The sequence below is a fragment of the Choristoneura fumiferana genome, chromosome 8, assembly GCF_025370935.1.
Source record: "Choristoneura fumiferana chromosome 8, NRCan_CFum_1, whole genome shotgun sequence".
Taxonomy (NCBI): Eukaryota; Metazoa; Arthropoda; class Insecta; order Lepidoptera; family Tortricidae; genus Choristoneura; species Choristoneura fumiferana.
Window position 1 is genome coordinate 9,934,375 of NC_133479.1, and position 21,281 is coordinate 9,955,655.

A 21,281-nucleotide genomic window follows, 5' to 3' on the forward strand; every position below is an offset into this window, starting at 1 on the left:
TCATATTTCTAAGACTATAATTTGATTCGTTCTCTGAATTCTGTTTGGAAAGAGAAAGACGATGATATTTTTTAAATTTCGCTACGATTTTTTTTTAAGATGTGCTTATTCTAAAAGAGCATAACTCCAAAACTACACTAAACACATTATTAGATCCATTACTTTTGTCTAGTCTCTATTAAAAAAAAAGATCACGTAAATCTGACGTAACGTCAAAATTATGACAGCCCCTTTTTTTGATGAAAAAGGCAAAGGATACATCTATTCTGTGGTAGTTTTGGCAAATTCAGATATATTTTTTAAACTTCTTATATTTTCCTAAATATGGAGAAATCAATTTTAATAAATATTTTCCCATATTTAGGAGGCAAAACTTTCGATTCCTGTAGTAATTTACAGGTGTTCAAAAAATGAAATCTTGTCAATTCCTCAATTTCTACCACACAAGGTTTTGGGTTCGAGCGCAATGATTAAAGAAGTAAGATATTTTTATCTGTAGGTACCTTTTATAATCATAACTAAAAGGAAATGACAATAAGTTCTTTTTACATTTACGATCTCAGGACTAATTTAGAATTACTCTTATAACATAAGATATCAACACAATTGTTTAAATTAGGGGTAGTACCTACTTAATAAGATCTGAGCTAAAACATTTACAAAGTATTTAACCACGTTACGTAGTTTATAAAGTATCTTTACTATCATCGCCAAAACGAATATTAATTGAGCATAACAGTTTGGAATTTTAGGAGCCAAAGAAAATTTAAATAGGTAACCCAACTGTATGAACTTTATTATCAATTTGTAAAACGGTTTATTTCGAAACCTAAAATTGTACAGGCTACCTACTAAAATGCTACTTATTAAATTATTTCAAAAACCTGAGAATTATGCAGTTATCTATCTCATCACTGTAATTTTGGTTCTTAACGAGTATTGTATTGTTCTAGTGACCTAGTCTGTAGAAGCACTTTGTAACATTCATTGCTTTTTATTAAACAGTGATTACCGTCAAAGTAACAAAAAGTACTTACTTAAATAACTTACCAAATAAAATATTAACATTGATTTCAAAAGTTTTACCTATTATACAGTCATTATTAATTATAATATGATTTCATTATTATATTGTACAATACCAAAATCACAGGTATAAATTTTGATTACCAAAAACTGTAACACAATAGCTAAATAGGATGGTCTTGTGCATGTTGTTTTTGAAACATCTGTATACATATAATAAAGATACATTATTTTATAATATATAACATGATTGCCTACAACACCCCGAATATTACGCAGTAAAGCACTGCCACGGCAGGGAGTTTCGTAAAGTAAACATTTTCGTACACAATTCCACAGCTCACAATGCGCACCATTACAAAAATAAATTATAGATGCTCCTAAACTACTATTTGCAATTTATCTTGGCATGTGTTCACTGCAGACCTGAAAAATACAAATGTTCATAAATCGAAAAACAACAGGGGGCTAAGAGTAGATTAGAATTCATGTTATATCCCTGTGACTTACAGCGGTGGAGCAGGAGATTGTTGCATAATTATTCTGCGAGTTTGGTGGCCCGGAAAATGTATTGACTTGCATCTGCACTTGTGGGGGGGGCGGCGGGTGCGTGGCGAGTGGGGACACGGGCGGGGCGGGCGCACCGCCCGGGCTGCCCGTCGTGGACAGCCGCGAGAACGCTGCCAGGGCGTCGGGGAAGTTGGGGGGCGTCGCCGGGGTGTTGCACGGCGTCATCAGTTGCTGGAAGCAGTTAGCAGGCAAACGCCGTCAACCACAATACAATAGAATAACTCTTTATTGAACACCAACACATAGTAAGCAGTACAGAAAACACGGGTATAAAGAGATTTTCCAAGATGAGCAATAGGCGGCCTTATTGCTTCAAAGCGATTTCTTCCAGGCAATTTTTATAATAGACAGAAATAAGGAAATTTAGCAAATTGCAAATTTAGGCTTACTAAGTACTGTAGTAATTGCTAAAAACTATTACTTATGTAGAATTGAAATAATAAAATGTGAGGAATGTATAAAAATTTGTATCATAAAGCCAATTTTCACTTGAAAAGAAGCATGTCAGGATTATTACTATCTAAATAAAAGCTTGATTACTAATTTTTTTGACCTAATTATAATAGAGTTGAAGGAGCACACACCCACATATTTATGTTCTTGTAAAAACACATACAACACTCATGTTTATGTTGGATTTACAGAAGCTTAGCAAATAATGTTTGTTACTTGTTGCTTTCGCTTTTTATGTATGTAAAAATAATATTGTAAATGCCTATTAAAACAGTAAATGCAGGTGAATGAGTGCTAAAAGACAGGTAAAATATCGCTAGATGGCGTTAGTATCGTGAGGTTTTTTTGACGTTACATTCTTGCTTGCAATTGGCTAATAACTACATAAATAAGCCAATTGCAATCAAGACTGTAACATCAAAAAAATCTCACGATACTAACGCCATCCAGCGATATTTCGCCTGTCCTTTAGCCCTTGAAGTGGATCATATTTACTTCTTACAAAAATCTACTAATTGTTGTCACTCGTCGAGGAGTAAACAGTCACATCAAATAGAGATTGATAACCAAAGGCTAATATTTTTCTCATAGCCAATGTGTGAATTGTCACCTGTCACTGCAGATTGTCACCTCAAACCTAGTGTTACTCATGTGAATAGATAGAATGTTGTTGACTCTTTAAGTCAGTCAAAGGATCAATAAAAGTAAATGGTAATCTATGACAGATCAATTTGAATTTCTAATGCATGAACAATGTAAATGTATTACAAGGTTAATTGTATTTACGTTTTAAATAGCTTTTAGTGAAGTTACTAGGAATATATGAAAGTTTTAGATACCTGACGAAAATGTGGTGCAGCTATACCATTAGCTCCTGCAGGTATGGCAACCTCTTGAAAAAATATTGATAATGCCGTCTGGAACATATTACAACAATAATTAAGTTTGAAAGTGACACTGCATTTATTCTTACATAAATTCTTACACAAACAAGCATGGGGTTTACTTAGGATTGCCAACTATTTCTTGGGCAAATGTAGTATTTTCCAGCCCAAGGTATTAAATATATAGTACCCGGGTCAATTTTTTCTGGTCACTTGTTGCTATAGTTACATTCTCCAGAGTCACACTTTAAACCATAAGTTTATAGGATTAAAATTTGCAAAACATGTATTTTTGTGGTAGTTTAAGCCCCTTCTATAAATGGTCATCTAATAAGCATGTTAGTATAATGTGACACAACATTTCTTCTATTAAACTGTACTACTTTTGTCCCCCGCTGACGGGACAGAATAATAACAAAAAATAGTTGATTTCATTCTGAGGGGAGGCCTGTGCCCTGCAGTGGGACATATATAGGCTGGGATGATGATGATGAGTTGATCCACCCACCTACAGTGAAAGAAAATATAGTGTAACACCTCAATGTAATTATGTCACACCTTTAAAGGGGGATTTAGGCGGTTTGTGTTGTGGAACAAAATTATTTCAATTTTCATAGCAATACATTTGCTCATTAAACTGGGTGTGACATAATTTATGGATGGCCCCTTTAAAGAAAAATGGTATACATAAACCAAATGCTAAAAGATGATCAATTATTTTATAAAAAAAATGAAATCTGGTATAGTAAAAATAGCTAACCCAAATACACATGTGTAACTTATACAGTTTAAGGACTAACTGAAACATAGTCTTTTTCATATTGTTATATGTCTTCAACAGTATACACATGTACACAGTCAAAATATAGTACAATACTATATTGTACCTTACAGTTAAAGCCAAACTGTTACAATCTTACAAAAACCTAAGTGTGCTTAACTAAATTTAAGCTACATTAAAAGTAGTTAACAAATAAAAGTAGTTGAAGTTATGAAGCTTTCAGGTATCTGGCCCTTCACAATTTCAAGTAATCACAAACAAATGAGAACACAGTATGATAACTAGTTTACAGATATTCTCATTGGTTTGTAATCAAGAACTAGTAGAAACTCATAAGTTGGTATGGGCTAACCTAAAAAAAATCTGCATAATAATAAAGTATTGTACCTATGTTGTAAGTGAAAAATTAATATGTTTTGGCAAAATAACTGTTAGTACAAGTATTTATACTAATCAAATAAATATTAGGTAGTATGTCTACCTGATTACTAAAGTAAATAAAGCTTATTAACATCTGTACTCAAAAAGTATTGACAGTAAACATCTACAGATTTGTTATCAAACACAACATTGTCAGTCGCCATGAATGCACCTACATAAGTTCGTACTTATTGCGTATCACTTCATTCATCAACATAATTACATACAATATATTGGGTAATGCAGCTTTGATTATAGGAATTTTCCTATTGGGTCTATGCTTGTTTTTGGATAATACTTTTATCCTATGAATGAACAACCGTAGGAATATCATTAGTACATATAAAACGAATCAAGGCTATTGCAAAACACTTCGTCAAATTATGTAGCAGCCATTTCATGATTACTGTTTGTTTACATATACTAGGATATTTACCTCAAATTGCCAATGTGCAGCTTGAAGTAGCTGTTTTGCTTGTTCTCGGGCACACCCTGCTGCTAAAACGAACTGATTTATCATAACTTGCTCACGTAAAGCTGAATCCATTGTACTAAAAATGAAATAATAAGTCCACCACAGCCGGAGTAGGAAATAAATAGTCGGTAAATGATGTCAATTTTAGTCGCAGCATGAGTAAGTGAGTAGGCATACGATTGAAAATGTGTAGCGCTAGTGAGGTTCATGAATATATTTGTACGAAAGAGAGATCCGATTAGTTTACATTTTCAACGCAATTCGAGTTTCACAGACTACACAGAGAACGAATGTCATATGATTAACGTACGTGACATTTGTTTTAACGTCGGGAGTTAAATTTGAGTATGCAAGGTTTAAAGAGTAGGTCGAATAGGTTCCTTATCACATGTCAGCTGTCACTTGCGTCATCCACCCCCACCCCCCTTCACCCCTTTAGCTACTATTCTTGTAATCTGTGCAATGGGTTATCAATCAAGCTATGCTAGTCATACATACGTTATTTTTTGTAAATAAAAAGGTTCGAGTAATATCAATACAAAGTACAAAATGATACAGTTTAATTATACATTAGTTTGTGTTAGTTTATTTATTGCAATACAGTTATCCTACGCTCTTGACGGTCCAACAGAGCCCACAAATGAAAGGCAAACCAGTGGATCGATAATAGATGAGGCTTTACAGTCGCAATTAAACTACGGCAGCAAATATGATCGTATGTTACAAAAACATTCAAGGTCAAAAAGGCTGATTGAAACAAGTTCTAGTGAAGCAAGTGCAATAAGTGAGAGTGCAAATGCGTCGACTTCCAGTTCGTCGACAGAAAGTCCTCATGTTGTTTATGAAATTGGTCCATCCAATAATTCAATATTGCAAATGGTGCCAGTTAATCCTTCCCCATCCACACCGCCTAATGTGTCGATGGTCGGACCTTCGGACGCTGCCCCATTGCCAGAAAAGAGTTCTGCTGAAGATGAACACAACAGCTCTATGGCTATTTTCTTTGTACTGTGCATCCTAGCACTTGGGATCCTCTTAATACATCTTATGCTACAAACTGGATTTTCATATTTGCCTGAGAGTGTTGTCATTGTTTTCCTTGGAGCCTTAATTGGCATGATCATAAATCTTATGTCTATCAGGAATATAGCAAACTGGCGAAAAGAGGAAGCATTTTCACCTACAGCATTTTTCTTGGTCCTCTTACCACCAATTATATTTGAATCAGGATATAACTTGCACAAAGGCAACTTTTTCCAAAATATTGGTTCTATACTTTTGTTTGCTATTGTTGGTACAGCTATATCAGCTTTTGTTATTGGAGCTGGAATATACTTACTGGGGTTGGCCCAAGTGGTATACAAGTTAAGTTTTGTGGAGTCATTTGCTTTTGGATCACTGATATCTGCAGTGGACCCTGTGGCCACAGTGGCTATCTTTCATGCGTTAGATGTTGATCCAGTTCTGAACATGTTGGTGTTTGGGGAGAGTATCCTGAATGATGCGGTGGCTATAGTCTTGACAACTGCTGTACTGGACTCCAATGACCCCCTAATGTCTACTGGTGAAGCCATCCTATCAGCTATAAATAGGTTTTGGTTGATGTTCTTTGCATCGGCTGGTATTGGTGTCCTCTTTGCACTGGTTAGTGCTCTTTTGTTAAAACATGTTGATTTGCGTAAAAATCCTTCTCTGGAGTTTGGTATGATGTTGGTTTTCACTTATGCACCATATGTATTAGCTGAGGGCATTCACTTATCTGGTAAGTTTTAACTTTGAAGCCTTTTTACTTTATATCTACATCCAAAATTATAAATTGTTTAATGTTCCAATGTACTTTACAGGAATTATGGCAATACTGTTTTGTGGTATTGTAATGTCACATTACACTCATTTCAATCTGTCCACTATCACACAAGTTACCATGCAACAGACTATGAGGACTCTGGCCTTTATTGCAGAGACATGCGTCTTTGCATATTTGGGGTTAGCTATTTTCAGGTATCAAGTCTTATTATTGCTATTTATTTTTAAGATTTCAGCCATTTTTTATTTCAAAAAAGTGCTAAATCAATTTATGTTATTTACAGCTTCAGGCACCGTGTGGAGCCAGCCCTAGTTGTATGGAGCATAGTGATGTGTCTGCTGGGCAGAGCTGCTAACATTTTCCCACTGGCATTGCTATGCAATAAGTTCCGTGAACACAAGATTACTAAGAAAATGATGTTTATTATGTGGTTCAGTGGTATGTTTTTATTTATTTATTAAATGTAATTCACATGTCAATAAGTACAATATAGCACTAACATTATGAAACCCGGAAGGGCGCAGCATTTTTAAAAGAGTTTCCAAAACAATAAATTGGTATCTTAGAATTGAATGAAAATTTTGGCAATAATACAAATTCAAAATAGAAAAGAATAATTTAAATAAAAATAATAATAATAATTTTAGTCATGCAATACTCATATGTCAGAATGTTATTGAAATAAGTCAATACAATTTTATTATTAGTGACTGTTATGCTAAGTATAAGGGGGTATTTCTCCACTAATTGGAAAAATTTGAACAGTCCCCTGCCAAGTTTCTCTTCAAATTATGATGAATTGAACAGTAAAAATGGTTTTTCACCATAACTACAGTGTTCTGTAGACCTATATAAATGTATGCACAAATGTCAATCTTATCAATTATTTTTATATTAATCATAATCAGACAACAGGGTACTGTTTATGTACTCTTGGGACAATGATTGATTAAAACTATAAATAAAATGACATGCATATTAATTGAAATACTACTTTATTATCATCAATGGTCATCAATTCAATAGAGAAATCTTGCTAAATTGTAACAGATGGCTAATATTATCTCATACTTATCAAATTCTGGGTTGGGGACATGTCAGAGGACTGTTTTTTGGGGTGTTTGAAAAATTGTAATTAAATAAGTAGGTAGTTTTATTTTCGGTATAATATTAGACAAGATTAAAAAAATGGTTGTTTTTAAATACAGATACATTTTTCTTTACCATTTATCTCAACACGTTTTTCCAATAAAAGCCAAGGACAATGATTTTCAAATTAGTGGAGAAATGAAATACTTGTATGTCATTATTTTTCGAAATATTAAGGTAGAAATAAAAAAAAATTGAGATGATGATGAAGTGTTAGAATCACAGACCTGTATTTAAATCTCATCTACCTGCTGATAAACCCTTTCTTATACACATTTTCAGGTCATATTTTGTGCCAGAATTGATTTTATCTAAGCCAGTCAGCCAGAAAAATGGTGAATTGTTTGAATCAGAGTTATTCAAATACAGGCTGATAGCATGTAGACATTTTAGACTGAAATTTGGCTCTGTTCTCATATGATGTCGTCCACTTCAATAGAGGGTTCTAACTGATAAGTTTCTAGAGATAAATAGAGAATTTCATTGCAAAGGTGTTATCAAGCCATTTGGCCATTTGGGCAGCAAATTCATTTCTGATGACGCAAATCTACGACCGCATCGAGTTTTCCACATTTACAAGATACCGAATTTGCGTTTTAATGAAGAATATAGTTTAATTAGCTTCAATAATAAACTCTGATATTTCTAATTTGCTACATGCACAATGTTTTGAATTTTCAGGCCTACGAGGTGCTATTTCGTATGCTCTGTCACTGCATCTCGGGTTTTCCGACGAGACTCGTCACGTGATCATAACTACTACTCTTATAATTGTATTGTTCACCACATTGTTCTTTGGTGGTTCTACTATGCCGTTATTGAAGTTTTTGAGGGTAACTTGCCTTTACTTATTTAAATTTAAAAATGTTACCATTAAGAGTTGACACACAATGGGCGTGTAAAAAAGCGCACTTTGGAAACGCTTGTTTCAGGGATCTAGACTTTCCGATAAATATACACACTAGAAATGCGCGTTGGTGTTGATATGTGTACATCAAATTCGGATCTCTTGGTTCTTATGACACGCGTTTTCAAAGCGCACGTTTTAAACGTCTACTCTCTACTGTATTGTGTCAACATTTAATTTTATTTAGAAAACTAGCCGTTGCCCGCTATTCAGTCCGCATAAATAATTCGTTTACCGCTGTCCCACGAAACTATGCAGTTTTCCGGGATAAAAACTATCCTATGTCCTTCTCCGAGACTCAGATTATCTGTACTTATGCCGAATTTCATCTAAATCGGTTCTGTGGTTAAGACGTGAAGAGGTAACAAACAGACAGACTTACAAACTTTCGCATTTATAATATTAGTGGGATTTTACTACTTATGCGTTTTCGCTCGCATACTAAATTGACCGATAATTGTTCCGTGACGTTCCGTACCATATCAATATCAAACCATTTCTTTTTAACTTTGCTTTAAAAAATGCTTTAATGAGGCTAAACAGTGGGGGTCTACATCCAGTACAAAACATTATTATATTAAATTAACCCTTGAATCATTAATAACTGATAGTAATATTTATTATTTTACAGGCAAACAAGAAGACCAAGAAGTCTCGATCTTTGCGTAAACAAAAAGAAGTAAGTTTATCTAAGACAAAGGAGTGGGGACAGGCCATTGACTCAGAACACTTGTCAGAAATAACTGAAGAGGAATTAGAGGTAATTATACTATAATTATATGTGCATATACAGGTACCTGTACTCTGTACTTCCTGTGATTTTGTGATTCGGGGGGTAGGACAGCTTAAGAAATAACTGTCATAAAAGTAATCCATCTGCAATTCCTTTCTTTCTTCCGTTTTTTAAACGCGCCGCTGACGCACGCTTATATCGATACAAACAGGATACGCACACGAACTGTATGGCTGCTCTATGGAAAGAAAAAATCCTGTCAACAGCGCGTTTAAAAAACGCAGTTTGCATGAAGCTCTTATGGTCTTGCGACTATTGGGTGGAGGTGATCACTTTACTTTTTCTTGACACTGCCTTCTTAACTCTGTCCTCAGTCTTTCTGTGTTTATTTATTTTATTTCCTAATTTTTTATTCTTTTCTCCCATTACGGCTTTTTTGACAATTTACATTGCTATTTTATGTTAGTAGTATATGTATTGTATGTATGTATTTATATAATTAAGTATATCATTTGTATTTATTTTAATATTATTGATTTTTTATTTGTTCTTGTTTTCTGTTTCTGTTTCCGCCACCTACTTTTGTTTGAAATAACCATAAGTTCTTGTACCCAAATGGTTGTCTGGAAGAGATCGCTTTTAAGCGACAAGACCGCCTATTGTCTACGCTGAATCTAAGTGTTTATATTATAAGTTTTTTGTACTGATTTGTGGTGTGCAATAAAGACTATTTGTACTTACTCGTACTTTTTAGCTGCCATATTGTAGAGTTGATACACATTTGGCGTTTTAAAAAGTACGCTTTGGTAACGCTTTGGAACCAAAAAATAATAATTTGGTGTACCTATACGTGCCAACACGCGCGCTTCTAGTGTATAGGTAAGGTACGATTTGATTCCTGAAACGAAGGTTGTAAAGCGCGCTTTTTAACGACTACATGCAAGGCCGTTACCATATGATAAAGAAAATCGCTTCTATTCTTTATTTATTTATTTAAATGTACCGTGACAGCTAACAGACATCTCTCGTTCAATTTCAGGTGAATTATTCGCATGCGACCAGACTGCGCGGCTTCGTCAGGCTCGATATCAAATATTTGATACCATTTTTCACACGCAGATTCACGCATCAGGTAAGAGAATCAATTAAGTTGTAGGTTGTGGATAAAATAAAGTGTAAATACAGGTGGTAAGTAAATATGAATTGACCTGCGGACGAGATGCTTCAAAGTGATTTTAAGTTTGGTAATAATGACACTTTTTGATTTTTCTTCCAAAAGAGTGTCAACCCTTGTTCAAGATTTGACTGTAGTTCTCTTCTTAGTTTTCTTTTGTTAATGTTGCGGAATATAAATAAATAAATACCATGGGACACTTGATACCAATTGACCTAGTCCCAAACTAAGCAAAGCTTGTACTATGAATACTAGGCAACGGATAAACATACTAATATAGATAAATACATACTTAATTAAAAACATATTAAACATCCAAGACCCGAGCACAAAAATTCGTATTATTCATACAAATATCCAAGGCTCGGAGCCGGTTTATAAAATAACGGTAAATACCGGTTTATTTCGGTTTAACTCCAAACTTTTATAAGAACGCGAACGTTTTTAAGCACTTAACTATAACCTAAATAAACCGGTTTATTCGACGAGTGACAGCTGGCCGGCCGGCGGCGGGCGGCGACGTTTAACCTGCGCCGGAATAAACCGGTTTTTATTGTTCTAAACCGGTTAATCTAACAAGAACTTTATGGAAATTCTCCCTTAAAAACCGGTTTAAAAATAACCAAAACAAAATGAAAAGGCTTTGCGCCAAGTACCTACGTGACAACGGTTTGGAAATTAACCGGTATCCGAGCCTTGCAAATATCTAACCCGGGACTTCAAGCTTCATAGTCAGGTTCTCTAACCACTTGGCCAGCAATGTATTCAGCAATTTGATGTGTTATCTTATCTTATGTTTAGGGGTCCTTGCGGATACACTTCGACCCGTAGGGATCTTTTGTGTAATTACCCCTCCTTCGCAATTACTCTTTTGCCTTTATCACCTCGTCCATAAATTGGATGATTTGACGTAGCGGTAGTGCCTTAAAGTCTCCTGGTGCGGGGTATCCGTCGCCAAAGAGTCTCATTCTTGATCTGGCGTGGGCGTTTCATTCACACATAATGTGTTCCATTGTTTCGTCTTCCTCGCCACATATTGTACAGACTTCATTGTCCTGTAGTCCCATCTTTACTAGTATGATGTGCTTTATTTGATGTGTTTCCTGAACATTCCATTTTTGTCTGCCCACATAGTACCTACTGTAATCGTTTGTTTGCATAATTCCAGGAATTAAAAGATTGTAAAAGCCAGATGACGGACCTCACGAACCAGTGGTACCAGGCCATCAGGATATCCAATGATCGCGAAACAGACGAAGAGGAGATTTTACCTCAAAGCCTGTCCAACTCGCATAGCGGTCTACAACGAGGCGTTTAAAATAAAGAACTAAAAGAATACACAGTGTGAAGTACAACATACTGGTTTATTAGATACATTTTGTTAGCAGTTATTTTCATTTGTTTGTGATTCAACACTTGGTTGTAGATGGATATGAAATTGTTGTATTTGTAATATTTAGAATTGTGATATCAAGTCAGTGATTGTGATAGCATAAATTGAATTATTAATTTCCTGTATTAGGTTGTAAGTTTTAAATTTAAATGCTTGCCCATATTGTTACAATATATAAAGAGATTTAGTTAATACAATTAGATAACTTATATAGATGAAAATACAAACTGAGATATGGATGCACAGAAAAACCAGAAAAAGAGCACTGGGAATCGAACCCAGGTCCTCAGCAATCCGTGCTGCGTGCTATAATCCCTACACCACTGCTGGACTGTTCGGTTCCCAGTGCTGGTCTCTTTTTCTGGTTTTTCTGTGTATCCATGTCTCAGTTTGTATTTTCTACTTGGTTTCACGGGATACCCGTAAAAGTAACAAATTTGGAGTTGAAATAATAAATACAAAAAGACTCCAAAAAAAAAACAATCATAATTATATAGATGAAACAAAATTATCTTAAGTTTTGGTTTATTTTTACTAGAGATGCTATTTATGAGTAAGTTTTTATTTAATTTAATTTTGTGAATACTTAGCATAAGTACTTAATAATCCTGACAGATTATTTATCTTTTATATTATATATTGTATATCATTTCATTATTTAAAAAAAATTGAAAACTTAATATGTGATATAACTTAATCTTTGACGAAGAATGTGTTTTAAACATATTCTTAAAATATGTATTAACCTAAAGTTAAGGTTTAAATTTGAAACATTTGTTCCTTTTTAATTAAATATTTTATTATTCTGTTTGACTGAGACATGTTCCTTATTTTTTGAAAGCACATAAATATTGCATATAATGTGAGCTTTCCAACGCGTTTTCGTGATTTTCTGCTATTTCACTGTAAGGTATTTTTCATCACTTAAGCTGTGAAAGTAGGTAGCATTTAACTTGAAATCCGTGTTGTAAATTCGATTTACATCTTTAGGGATGTAAGTCAATTTAAAAATTGAATGGTGATCCTTTGTATTCACGAACTGGTAAATAAGGAGATTGTAATGCGTAATACTTACCTCCTAACCTCCACCATCCTGGCATAAAGAGCTGGCTGAATGTGCCAAAGCCAAATAGCGCGAAGCCATTAAAAAAAACAAAAGACGGTTTGGCGCGTTAAATTTTCTTCCGCTCTGTTACAAATTGCGTACACATTTATAACGGTTTTTCTTTATTTTCTCGCATTTGTGATGAAAAGTAGAGTGTTCCAACTCGAGTGTAAATGATCAATTATCGCTTTGCTCGCTCTTGCGCCTAAATATCTTGGGTGTAATTGATCACTTACAACCCTTGTTTATCAATCTACTATTAACGATGATGTGCTATTGCGGCAATAGAAGTTCACTCGGGGCTGAAAACCGGCAGTGTGCGCGTTAATATATTAAAGAGCATTTGGAGTTAAATTGGTATAGGGCAACGATCAAATGTTTCTCAATGTGACTTTGGCACGATATTTGTTAGGTTAGCATTCGTTAATTATCGTTTTGTTCCTCTATCACAAAATTGCTTCGGGACAATCAGCTTTACGTCAACTGTTCATAATAATAAAGTAATATTTATAGATTTTGTAAAATAAAAAACATGTTTTGTAAAACTGTTAAAATGTAACCCTTAAATTGACAAAAATTTAAAAAGTTCATGATTCAAGCCTCGTCGGTAAATTATAGTCCAAAAAAATTCTACATTAAAAAAATACAAAAAGATAGTCTTGACTTGAATCATGGTCGTTGTGGTATAACTATCAATTTAAGGGTTAAGCCATACATTAAATGGGTTAGTTAAAAAGAGAACCGTTTTCCCCCCGAAGGGCAGAAAACGTATATTTAACTTTCAGCCGTAGCTGGAGCCACTTGAGATTACATTTTCCGAATTGTTCATTCACACCCTTGCAAAGCATCATGAAACTGGTGGTTCAAGCTTACTACAGAAACCTAAATTACGTTTTCTGCATTTCGGAGCGAATCTGTTAAGGTGTTCGAATCATCGCTTGAATCACTTCATATTCTGCCGGCGCTACACATACCTAGGCGCCGACTTTAAACTCAAACTATTGAATGCTTATAGACTGGAACTACCTACTATGCTATACTTCTTTTTTTTAGCATTAGAAAGAAGGTAAGCGATCTTGACGTGTTTTTTTTATTGAAAAACACTTGAAAAATTTGACATTTATGACCATTTACATGCTTTTGGTATCATAAGTAATAAGTTACCGTTTTTTAAAAACGTTTTTCAATAAAAAGCTTCGTCAAGATTGTTTACCCTTGCAACCAACCGTTGCAAAATAACGAGGAAGCAGATTGGAGTCTTCTACCGATCGACAGTGTAATCAGTTTGACTCTTTTAACGATCGACAGAGGATGATGATTTCGCGCTTTGCCAGCCAGCGTTTCTTCTTGATCACGCAATCCAGATTGTTTGCAATGCGGATTATCTTTTCCCCTGGGACTTGTGATGTTCTCTGTATTGTATTGTACTTAGCCCTCTTTTGGCCTTTATAGAAGATTTTTTTTAAGTTTTACTTCCAGAGTACGAAATTCTTGTGGATTAACAAAAGTCGTCCAGATTCCAGATATACGATTCCAGAGACTCCCTTTTTGCCTTAATATGTGAGCGATCCAGTTTGTGATTTTGGTGAACGCAGCCGGTGCGCTCGCGAAACCAAACGGTAGGTCATTTGATAGGATATGCTATGAGGATGTTAAAGTAACTAGTCTTGACTTGAGATATGTCCAGAAGTAGCAGGATCATGTAATTGTGTACTAGGCGAAATTTGGGAGTCAAAATATGCCTGTTGAAGCCTTTTAAGTTGAAGTTCGGGCGGAGGAAGCCGTCTCATTTTTTCTTGGGAACATTTCTGACAGAAATCTACTTTGATATTGTTTTTTTTGGGTTCCGTAGCTCAAAAGGAAAAAAACGGAACCATTATAGGATCACTTTTTGTCCGTCTGTCTGTCTGTCAAGACCCTTTTTCTCAGGAACGCGTGGAGGTATCAATCTGAAATTTATATCAAATACTGAGGTCTACTGTCCCTTGGAGCTGTGAGAAAATCAAACTTCTAAGCCAACACAATCAAAAGATGCAGCCGTTTATGCTGCAAATTTCCGAAACACGCAAGGGAATCAAAACCTACAGGGTACTTCCCGTGAACTCAGAATCTAGAAATTTGGTATGAATGTAGCTATTATAATACAACTAACTAGAAAAGTCTGAAAAATCTTGATTTTTTTATGTCTGTCTGTAAATATTAATGACCAATATAATCTGACCCAACACTGTACATTTTGCTTAAGAGTAGGGCTCTGCATACACTGGAGCGAGAAATATCTTCAAGACACGATTCCCGTTTACTGACATACCTATAAATGTGTACGGAACCCTCGGTGCGCGAGTCCGACTCGCACTTGCCCGGTTTTTTTGGATAGGGCCTGGTAACCAAGAGATTCAGAATTTGCTTGACTGCGTTCTGAAGTGGTGGATGTTTTTTTAGGGAGAAAGACGTTTGTTGGCCTTGACTGAAATGGGATTCTCTGTACCTACCTGTGTAAGATTTCGGATCATAGACACTTTCATCTTTCCCAGCACCCTGCTCTGAAACAGTCACTTTCGGTTTGGTTTCTGCTGCTGCTGCTGCAGCTGATGGTGCTGTTTGCGGCAGCTTTGTTATGGCTGCTGTGGAGGCTCTGCACGGGATGGTCTAGATAGGTTTTACGGTGGAACATGGAATTTGGTGGGCCTCGCAGTGGTATGTGTCAAATACTTATATAATATTTTCTACTTCTCGCAACTTTATAATGCGCTTTCTTTTCGAACGGAAAAAACTTCAAGACGGCGGTATTTGTGCAGTCCTTTATTGCCTAACTTAGGGCTCTGTCCGAAAATAGGCGCTTTTCTGACGGCGGCATGTTGTGCGACAAGTTGGGACGTCGCCTCAGATCGGCCGTAGTTTCATCGAATCGTCGCTTCGCACCAGGCGAAGTCTCAAATTAAGCGTCGTGTCAAGTTAGGCGTCTTAACCCTTAAAAAGGCAGAGTCGATTTCATTAAGCGACCACATGCATTGAGTGAATTCAACGTTATTTACATATAGCTATATATGTATTTATATCTATATAGCTATAAAACATCCTTTGTTAGGTATATATTCAATAGCTGCTTTTGATTCTGTGGTACTATGCTCCAATAAATGGGGCCTTTAGGGTTAAGTTCGGCGGACGTTTGTTTTAAGCACTAAGCTGGCGGCTCTTTTAAGCTAAAGGAAAGGTATATTTACATACGTAAATACTTGGCATGGTCCACGTCCCTGGTCCAAGGAAGCCGAGCGGAATTTATGTTTCATTCCTAATCTTAACATATCGTAATTTAACTCAGGATGAGAAGAGATCACGAAGAGATGTTGTGATCCAATCTACCTGTGAACTGTTCGGAATTAAAAACCATACTGACGGGTGCACCGCTTCCGCACCACTCCCTGCGCGCTGCTTCCTGACAGTAATAGAGTTTGATTATTAATTTTTGCACACAAATGCATATTTACAAGAGTGCTAGTAATCTGGAAGTTGTAATCTCAAATGGTTCAAGTGGAGGTTCCAACACCTAAATAATATCTATTGCAAGCACTGTAACCAATATCTTCTGATCTAGTAAAATACAAGTTCTTCTGAAAGGAGAACTTTGCTTGTTTAACAGTGTAACAGGACATAAATAAGTTTTTTTTTAGTGAATACATGTTTAGCCTTGTTTAGCTAGAAGCTGCAATGCACCAAGTTGATAAAAAACCTAATAACATGTCTGCTAATGTACAAAATAAATAGTGTACCAAATAAAAAAAATATTGAGTCAGTGCTGTGTTAGTTTTATTTTTTATTATACAACCAATTTTATTTGAAAAGGGCTAATTTTCAATATTTCAAACACCATCATTATTAGCCATCATCTTGCTACATCAGTATAAATATAAGTTATATTCAGGTGGGCAGTACTCTTGCAAAGTAATAGAAATAACCCTTTCAGTCCATCTCGTAACTCCTTATGAAGCTTTTATTCCAGCTTTCTCATATTGTTGTCTTCAAAATTACTAATATGCAAGTCCGCTCTAAAAAACTGGGCCAAATGAAATAAAAAGAATCTCATCAAGTGGCACCATTAACAAATGCTTTATGCTTTTTATGACATACAAATCATTCAAACCATTTAGGGCTTTTAAAATATGTACCATTTTTTTTGTGTAAAGCAAGGATGGTGCTTGAACCTTAACATTCTTGAATAATACTTAGACAGTTAATTTGTTATGTTATTCCTCTTCATTTTCTAGATTGATATGGCTTCCAAATTTCCCATAGAGGTGTGCCTTCAGTTCTCCCATTTGAGCCTTCAATTCCTCACATTTTGCTTCCAGTTCACTTATTTCAGTTTCTTTTTTCACTTTAGACTCTTCTAATGATTTCTGAAAGAAGAAAAAGTGGTAAATTTAAAATTTTGGAAGCTGGAAATGATTCATTTTTTTTTTAACTTGTATATATTAAACCAATCATTATTATTTTTATTTATTATTAATGGTAAACCAATCATAATTTGATTGCTTAGTAGCAACATCTCGTCTGGGTGAGCGGTTGGTTCCGAAAGAGTGTGACATCTCTCGATGAGAGCGGAACATAGATGTCGCTAGGGCTGCTGCATAAGTAGGGTAGTAGAAATAAGCAACCTGAGATATGTATGCAAAGGAAAAAGTCATGTCTAGATTCCTGTCCAGCGGTGGTGTAGGGGTTATAGCATGCAGCACGGATTGCTGAGGACCTGGGTTCGATTCCCAGTGCTGGTCTCTTTTTCTGTGCATCCATGTCTCAGTTTGTATTTTCGATACTACTGCAATAACTGTATTACTGGGGTTAGGTCAGGACAGTAAACTATTTCCTGTATTAAAAAAACTGGTCAAGTGCAAGTCTGATTTGTGCACTGGGAGTTCCATATAAATTTAAAAATAAGCAAATTTTTAGGAAAGGCAAAGTATTTTTTTGTGGATCAATGACAGTAAAAATACCAGTTAATAAAAATATACCTATATATCTATTTGTTAGCTTACATACCATTGTGTCCTCTAAGCTCTGGTGTATGAATACTTCTCCAATGAGATAGGGTATTTTCTCAGTGTCATCAGCTAGGGCCAACTCTTCGACAGCCTCCTCTAGATTTTTCATATCGTTTTGAATGACTTTCAACTCATCTTTATAATCATCCACTTTTGCATTTAGACGAGCAAATTTGTTGATTTTCTGTTGATCTTCGAAAGAAATATGGACATCCGAATCCTGAAAGTAAGGAAAAATATACAAATCAAAAACAGGTGCAGCGAAGTAATAAAAAGCTCTAGTTATTTTTTAATTCAAAGTATGTTGAAGTAAAACTCCAAATCTATTTTGAGTGTAACTTACCGGTCGGAACGTTCCTTTTCCTGAATTTGCCATTATATTGTATGTAAAGAATAGTTTTAGATAATAATTATTTTCGATTCAAATAATCAACTCAGATTTCCACAAACTAACCTCTAAACCTGCCTCTCTCTGTCTGTCTGTTACGTCTGTCATCTGTCAAGTTTGAGTTTGACATTGACACAAGAAAGAAGTGTTTTTCCGCACTATTCCAAAATATATATATATATTTTTATTTTTTTTTCAAATATACATAATTTACTTTAATTCGAATTTAGTTTGTTTAAATAATAAAATTTAAACTCATTTATTTATTAACAAATCAAAATACCTAACAAATCAAAATTGTACAAATAAAAAATACCCTGGAGATGGCCCACTTGGCATAAATAATTACCATGGGACACTTGACACCAATTGACCTGACCTAGTCTCAAACTAAGCAAAGCTTGTACTATGGATACTAGGCAACGGAATACTTATTTAGATAAATACATACTTAAAAACGTAATTATATTTTAAGTATGGCGCACATTATCAGAAAAAGTGCTGTATTCTTTACTTTGTAATTTTTTAGTAAATGTACGGTAAATGTATTATTTCTGGCTTTTCTTATATCCTAAGCTGGGGCCGTATTGCCTAACGTTTCTGGCGTTCGCGATCGCAATCAAGTGACAGTTCTTGTATGCGAAATCTTTAATTTGTTAGACAATACGGCCTCTGGTTAGATTTATTTTTGAGTTTCCCTATCCGAGGCGTAACGATCGGAGCTCTATTACAATGTCCATCGGTCTGCTCGTCTGACCGTCACAGGTTTGTATCTCAATATCAGTAATATACGAGTATGCGGCCGTTTCTAGAATATATTTTGAAGTTCCTTGTACTGAAATGTCGGTACTTACACGAGTTTAACTGACTCACTTGGACGGTTTTTGATAGGTACTAACTAACTCCGGGTACTAAGCAAGTACCAAGTACCTAACTACTTAAGTTATGTATGTATGCAGGAATATAAACTCTTTATTGTAAAAAATTGAAGAAAGAAACACAATTGACAACCGTTGAGATAGATGTACAAAGGTGAACCTTAGAGGAATGAAGTACAGTGGCTTCTTCATCTGAGACGTGAACAGCAGGGCTAACTACGAAACTCGAAACTCGAAGTTCGTGTCGTGCGGTCCCTCTCGCTCTCGTATTAAATAGTATAAGTGTCATCCCTGCTGATCCGTTTGGCATCTCTACCAGTCAACTAGAATTACCTATTAGATCAATTGGCATAAATACTAGAACTGAAGGTTTTTTGCTGTTTTTTTTTTATCTATCAGTTATGACTCTGTATTTGTCGGCTCAGAATGAACGACAATAATGTAGGTACAACCTGATAAGTGAAACCCCAATTTAATTACCACAAGGGTTTGAATTATCAGGTCGTAAATTATTGTCGGTCGACAAAATTAAATAAAGATCCTACTTTTAACCGCACTCATAAGTGTTAATGCAATCAAGGGGTTTACAAAATTAGTTTAAGGTTGACTGGTAGAGTCACTTCAAGCAGTGATGGGCAAAGTACGGCCCGTGGGCCAACCCTGGCCCTCCTCTAAAATATCTGTAAACTTTCTGGCGCCCCATGAAGAAAGTGCCTACCACCGACTTAAAGGGATAAGTTCGCCTTTGTACATGTATATCTATTTTCAGTTCTTATCGTTTGGCAACGAGAATTGAAATGCTTATGCCATGAAGTTTTGTAAATTGACGCATGCGAGATGGCGAGTATGTAATTGACTCTTATGTACAATCATGTTTCTGTCATTTCCGGTCACGTTTGTTGTAATGTAAAATCCATTTTTTATCATCATTAACATCGAAACTGAAAAAACTAACTGCTGGACCGGGCGCTTTCGACAGTGTCCTTATCTTTGGATAGCATTATGACTAGCCGTGATAGGTACAGAAATCAATCTATATACAAAGTGCGCTCGAGTAACGCACACATAGACACTACTCACGGAGACGAAATCGCGGACCGGTTAGAACCAGGTGCGAGCGCGAGTGCCATCGACTTGAGACACGCGTCTGTGAACTTTTTTGTGCAACAAGGGAGCATGCGAATTTCTTACACTTTAAAATATAATAATCGTGCATTTCGCCAATGTCGAAATAGTCGCAAGATATTTTCTGTGACAAATTTGTAATATAACAATGATATTAAAATATTTTAGTTATTATTTATTTATATTTCCAATCTTCCCGTTTCATTCTCAACAATAAATCAAACAACTAGATACAGTGCCACTACCACGATAGTTTTTTGTGCATAAGCCATAGTTGACTGACAACCCTAGGTATGAAAAGTGAAGTAGATACATGAGATTGACTTCTGTACCTTTCTGTTTTGTGATCTTGTTTTGTCGATAAGTATGTATTTTAGTATCTTACAAGCTTCTGTTTAGTTTCCTAATACGAGTATTGAGCGCGGTGGCCTAGTGGTATGACCTATCAAGTGTCCCATGATATTTATTTATTTATTTTTATTTTATCGCTTCTCAAGCAGAGGTTCGTGGGTTCAAATCCCGGTCCGCATCTATGAATTTTTTTAAATGCATGTGCGAAATTACATTTGAAATTTACCACGAGCTGCGAGGAAACTTGCACACACCTGTGAAGTAATTCATGGTAAGTGTGAAGTTTCCAATCCGCACTGGGCCCGCGTGGGAACAAGGGCCCAAGCCCTCTCATTTTGAGAGGAGGCCTGTGCGCAGCATTGGGACGTAAATAGGCTGGGATGATGATAATATCATTAATATTATTCAAGATTGTTTTTTTGGAATCTTTTTGTGTTTTTTATTTCAATTCCTAATTATTATTGATCAGGTAAATTTAGTTTCATCTCCCTTGCTACCGCTTGGATTTAATTTCAGCAATGGTAGTTAATAAAACACGCCTTAACAGTAAATAAAAATCAAGGTAGTTTTGAAGGACGGTTAAAATGTATTAATAATTTGTGGGCTTTTTTTGTTTTGTTTCA

General features: G+C 35.4%; 3 protein-coding genes across 3 annotated transcripts; 1 reads left to right on the forward strand and 2 right to left on the reverse strand.

Annotated features, from left to right (window-relative positions):
* Positions 1-484: 484 nt before the first annotated feature.
* On the reverse strand, positions 485-4,766 carry LOC141430424 (UBA-like domain-containing protein 1). The gene is made up of 4 exons (XM_074091120.1): positions 4,571-4,766; positions 2,889-2,966; positions 1,537-1,767; positions 485-1,452 (listed from the first exon to the last, which is right to left on the reverse strand). The coding sequence occupies exons 1-4, from the start codon at positions 4,679-4,681 to the stop codon at positions 1,426-1,428; spliced, it is 447 nt and encodes a 148-aa protein (XP_073947221.1). The 5' UTR covers positions 4,682-4,766; the 3' UTR covers positions 485-1,425.
* A 277-nt stretch (positions 4,767-5,043) lies between these two features.
* Positions 5,044-16,674, forward strand: Nhe1 (Na[+]/H[+] hydrogen exchanger 1). The gene is made up of 7 exons (XM_074091121.1): positions 5,044-6,371; positions 6,454-6,610; positions 6,700-6,854; positions 8,247-8,398; positions 9,104-9,232; positions 10,245-10,337; positions 11,548-16,674. The coding sequence occupies exons 1-7, from the start codon at positions 5,159-5,161 to the stop codon at positions 11,695-11,697; spliced, it is 2,049 nt and encodes a 682-aa protein (XP_073947222.1). The 5' UTR covers positions 5,044-5,158; the 3' UTR covers positions 11,698-16,674.
* Positions 16,663-18,405, reverse strand: Pfdn4 (prefoldin subunit 4). Its single transcript, XM_074091122.1, has 3 exons — positions 18,260-18,405; positions 17,915-18,136; positions 16,663-17,274 (listed from the first exon to the last, which is right to left on the reverse strand). The coding sequence occupies exons 1-3, from the start codon at positions 18,290-18,292 to the stop codon at positions 17,122-17,124; spliced, it is 408 nt and encodes a 135-aa protein (XP_073947223.1). The 5' UTR covers positions 18,293-18,405; the 3' UTR covers positions 16,663-17,121.
* Between the last annotated feature and the right edge of the window lie 2,876 nt (positions 18,406-21,281).

What these genes read in the sequence shown, in the direction of transcription:
- LOC141430424 (XM_074091120.1), bottom strand. Translation starts at nt 4,681, where the DNA reads ATGGATTCAGCTTTACGTGAGCAAGTTATGATAAATCAGTTCGTTTTA. An exon ending in CTGCACATTGGCAATTTGAG is followed by an intron (nt 2,967 to 4,570) that starts GTAAATATCCTA and finishes AATATGTTCCAG; the next exon opens with ACGGCATTATCAATATTTTT. An exon ending in CTGCACCACATTTTCGTCAG is followed by an intron (nt 1,768 to 2,888) that starts GTATCTAAAACT and finishes AACTGCTTCCAG; the next exon opens with CAACTGATGACGCCGTGCAA.
- Nhe1 (XM_074091121.1), top strand. Translation starts at nt 5,159, where the DNA reads ATGATACAGTTTAATTATACATTAGTTTGTGTTAGTTTATTTATTGCA. An exon ending in GTTTATTATGTGGTTCAGTG is followed by an intron (nt 6,855 to 8,246) that starts GTATGTTTTTAT and finishes TTGAATTTTCAG; the next exon opens with GCCTACGAGGTGCTATTTCG. An exon ending in TAACTGAAGAGGAATTAGAG is followed by an intron (nt 9,233 to 10,244) that starts GTAATTATACTA and finishes GTTCAATTTCAG; the next exon opens with GTGAATTATTCGCATGCGAC.
- Pfdn4 (XM_074091122.1), bottom strand. Translation starts at nt 18,292, where the DNA reads ATGGCAAATTCAGGAAAAGGAACGTTCCGACCG. An exon ending in GAAAAGGAACGTTCCGACCG is followed by an intron (nt 18,137 to 18,259) that starts GTAAGTTACACT and finishes CCTTACTTTCAG; the next exon opens with GATTCGGATGTCCATATTTC. An exon ending in AGAGCTTAGAGGACACAATG is followed by an intron (nt 17,275 to 17,914) that starts GTATGTAAGCTA and finishes TTCTTCTTTCAG; the next exon opens with AAATCATTAGAAGAGTCTAA.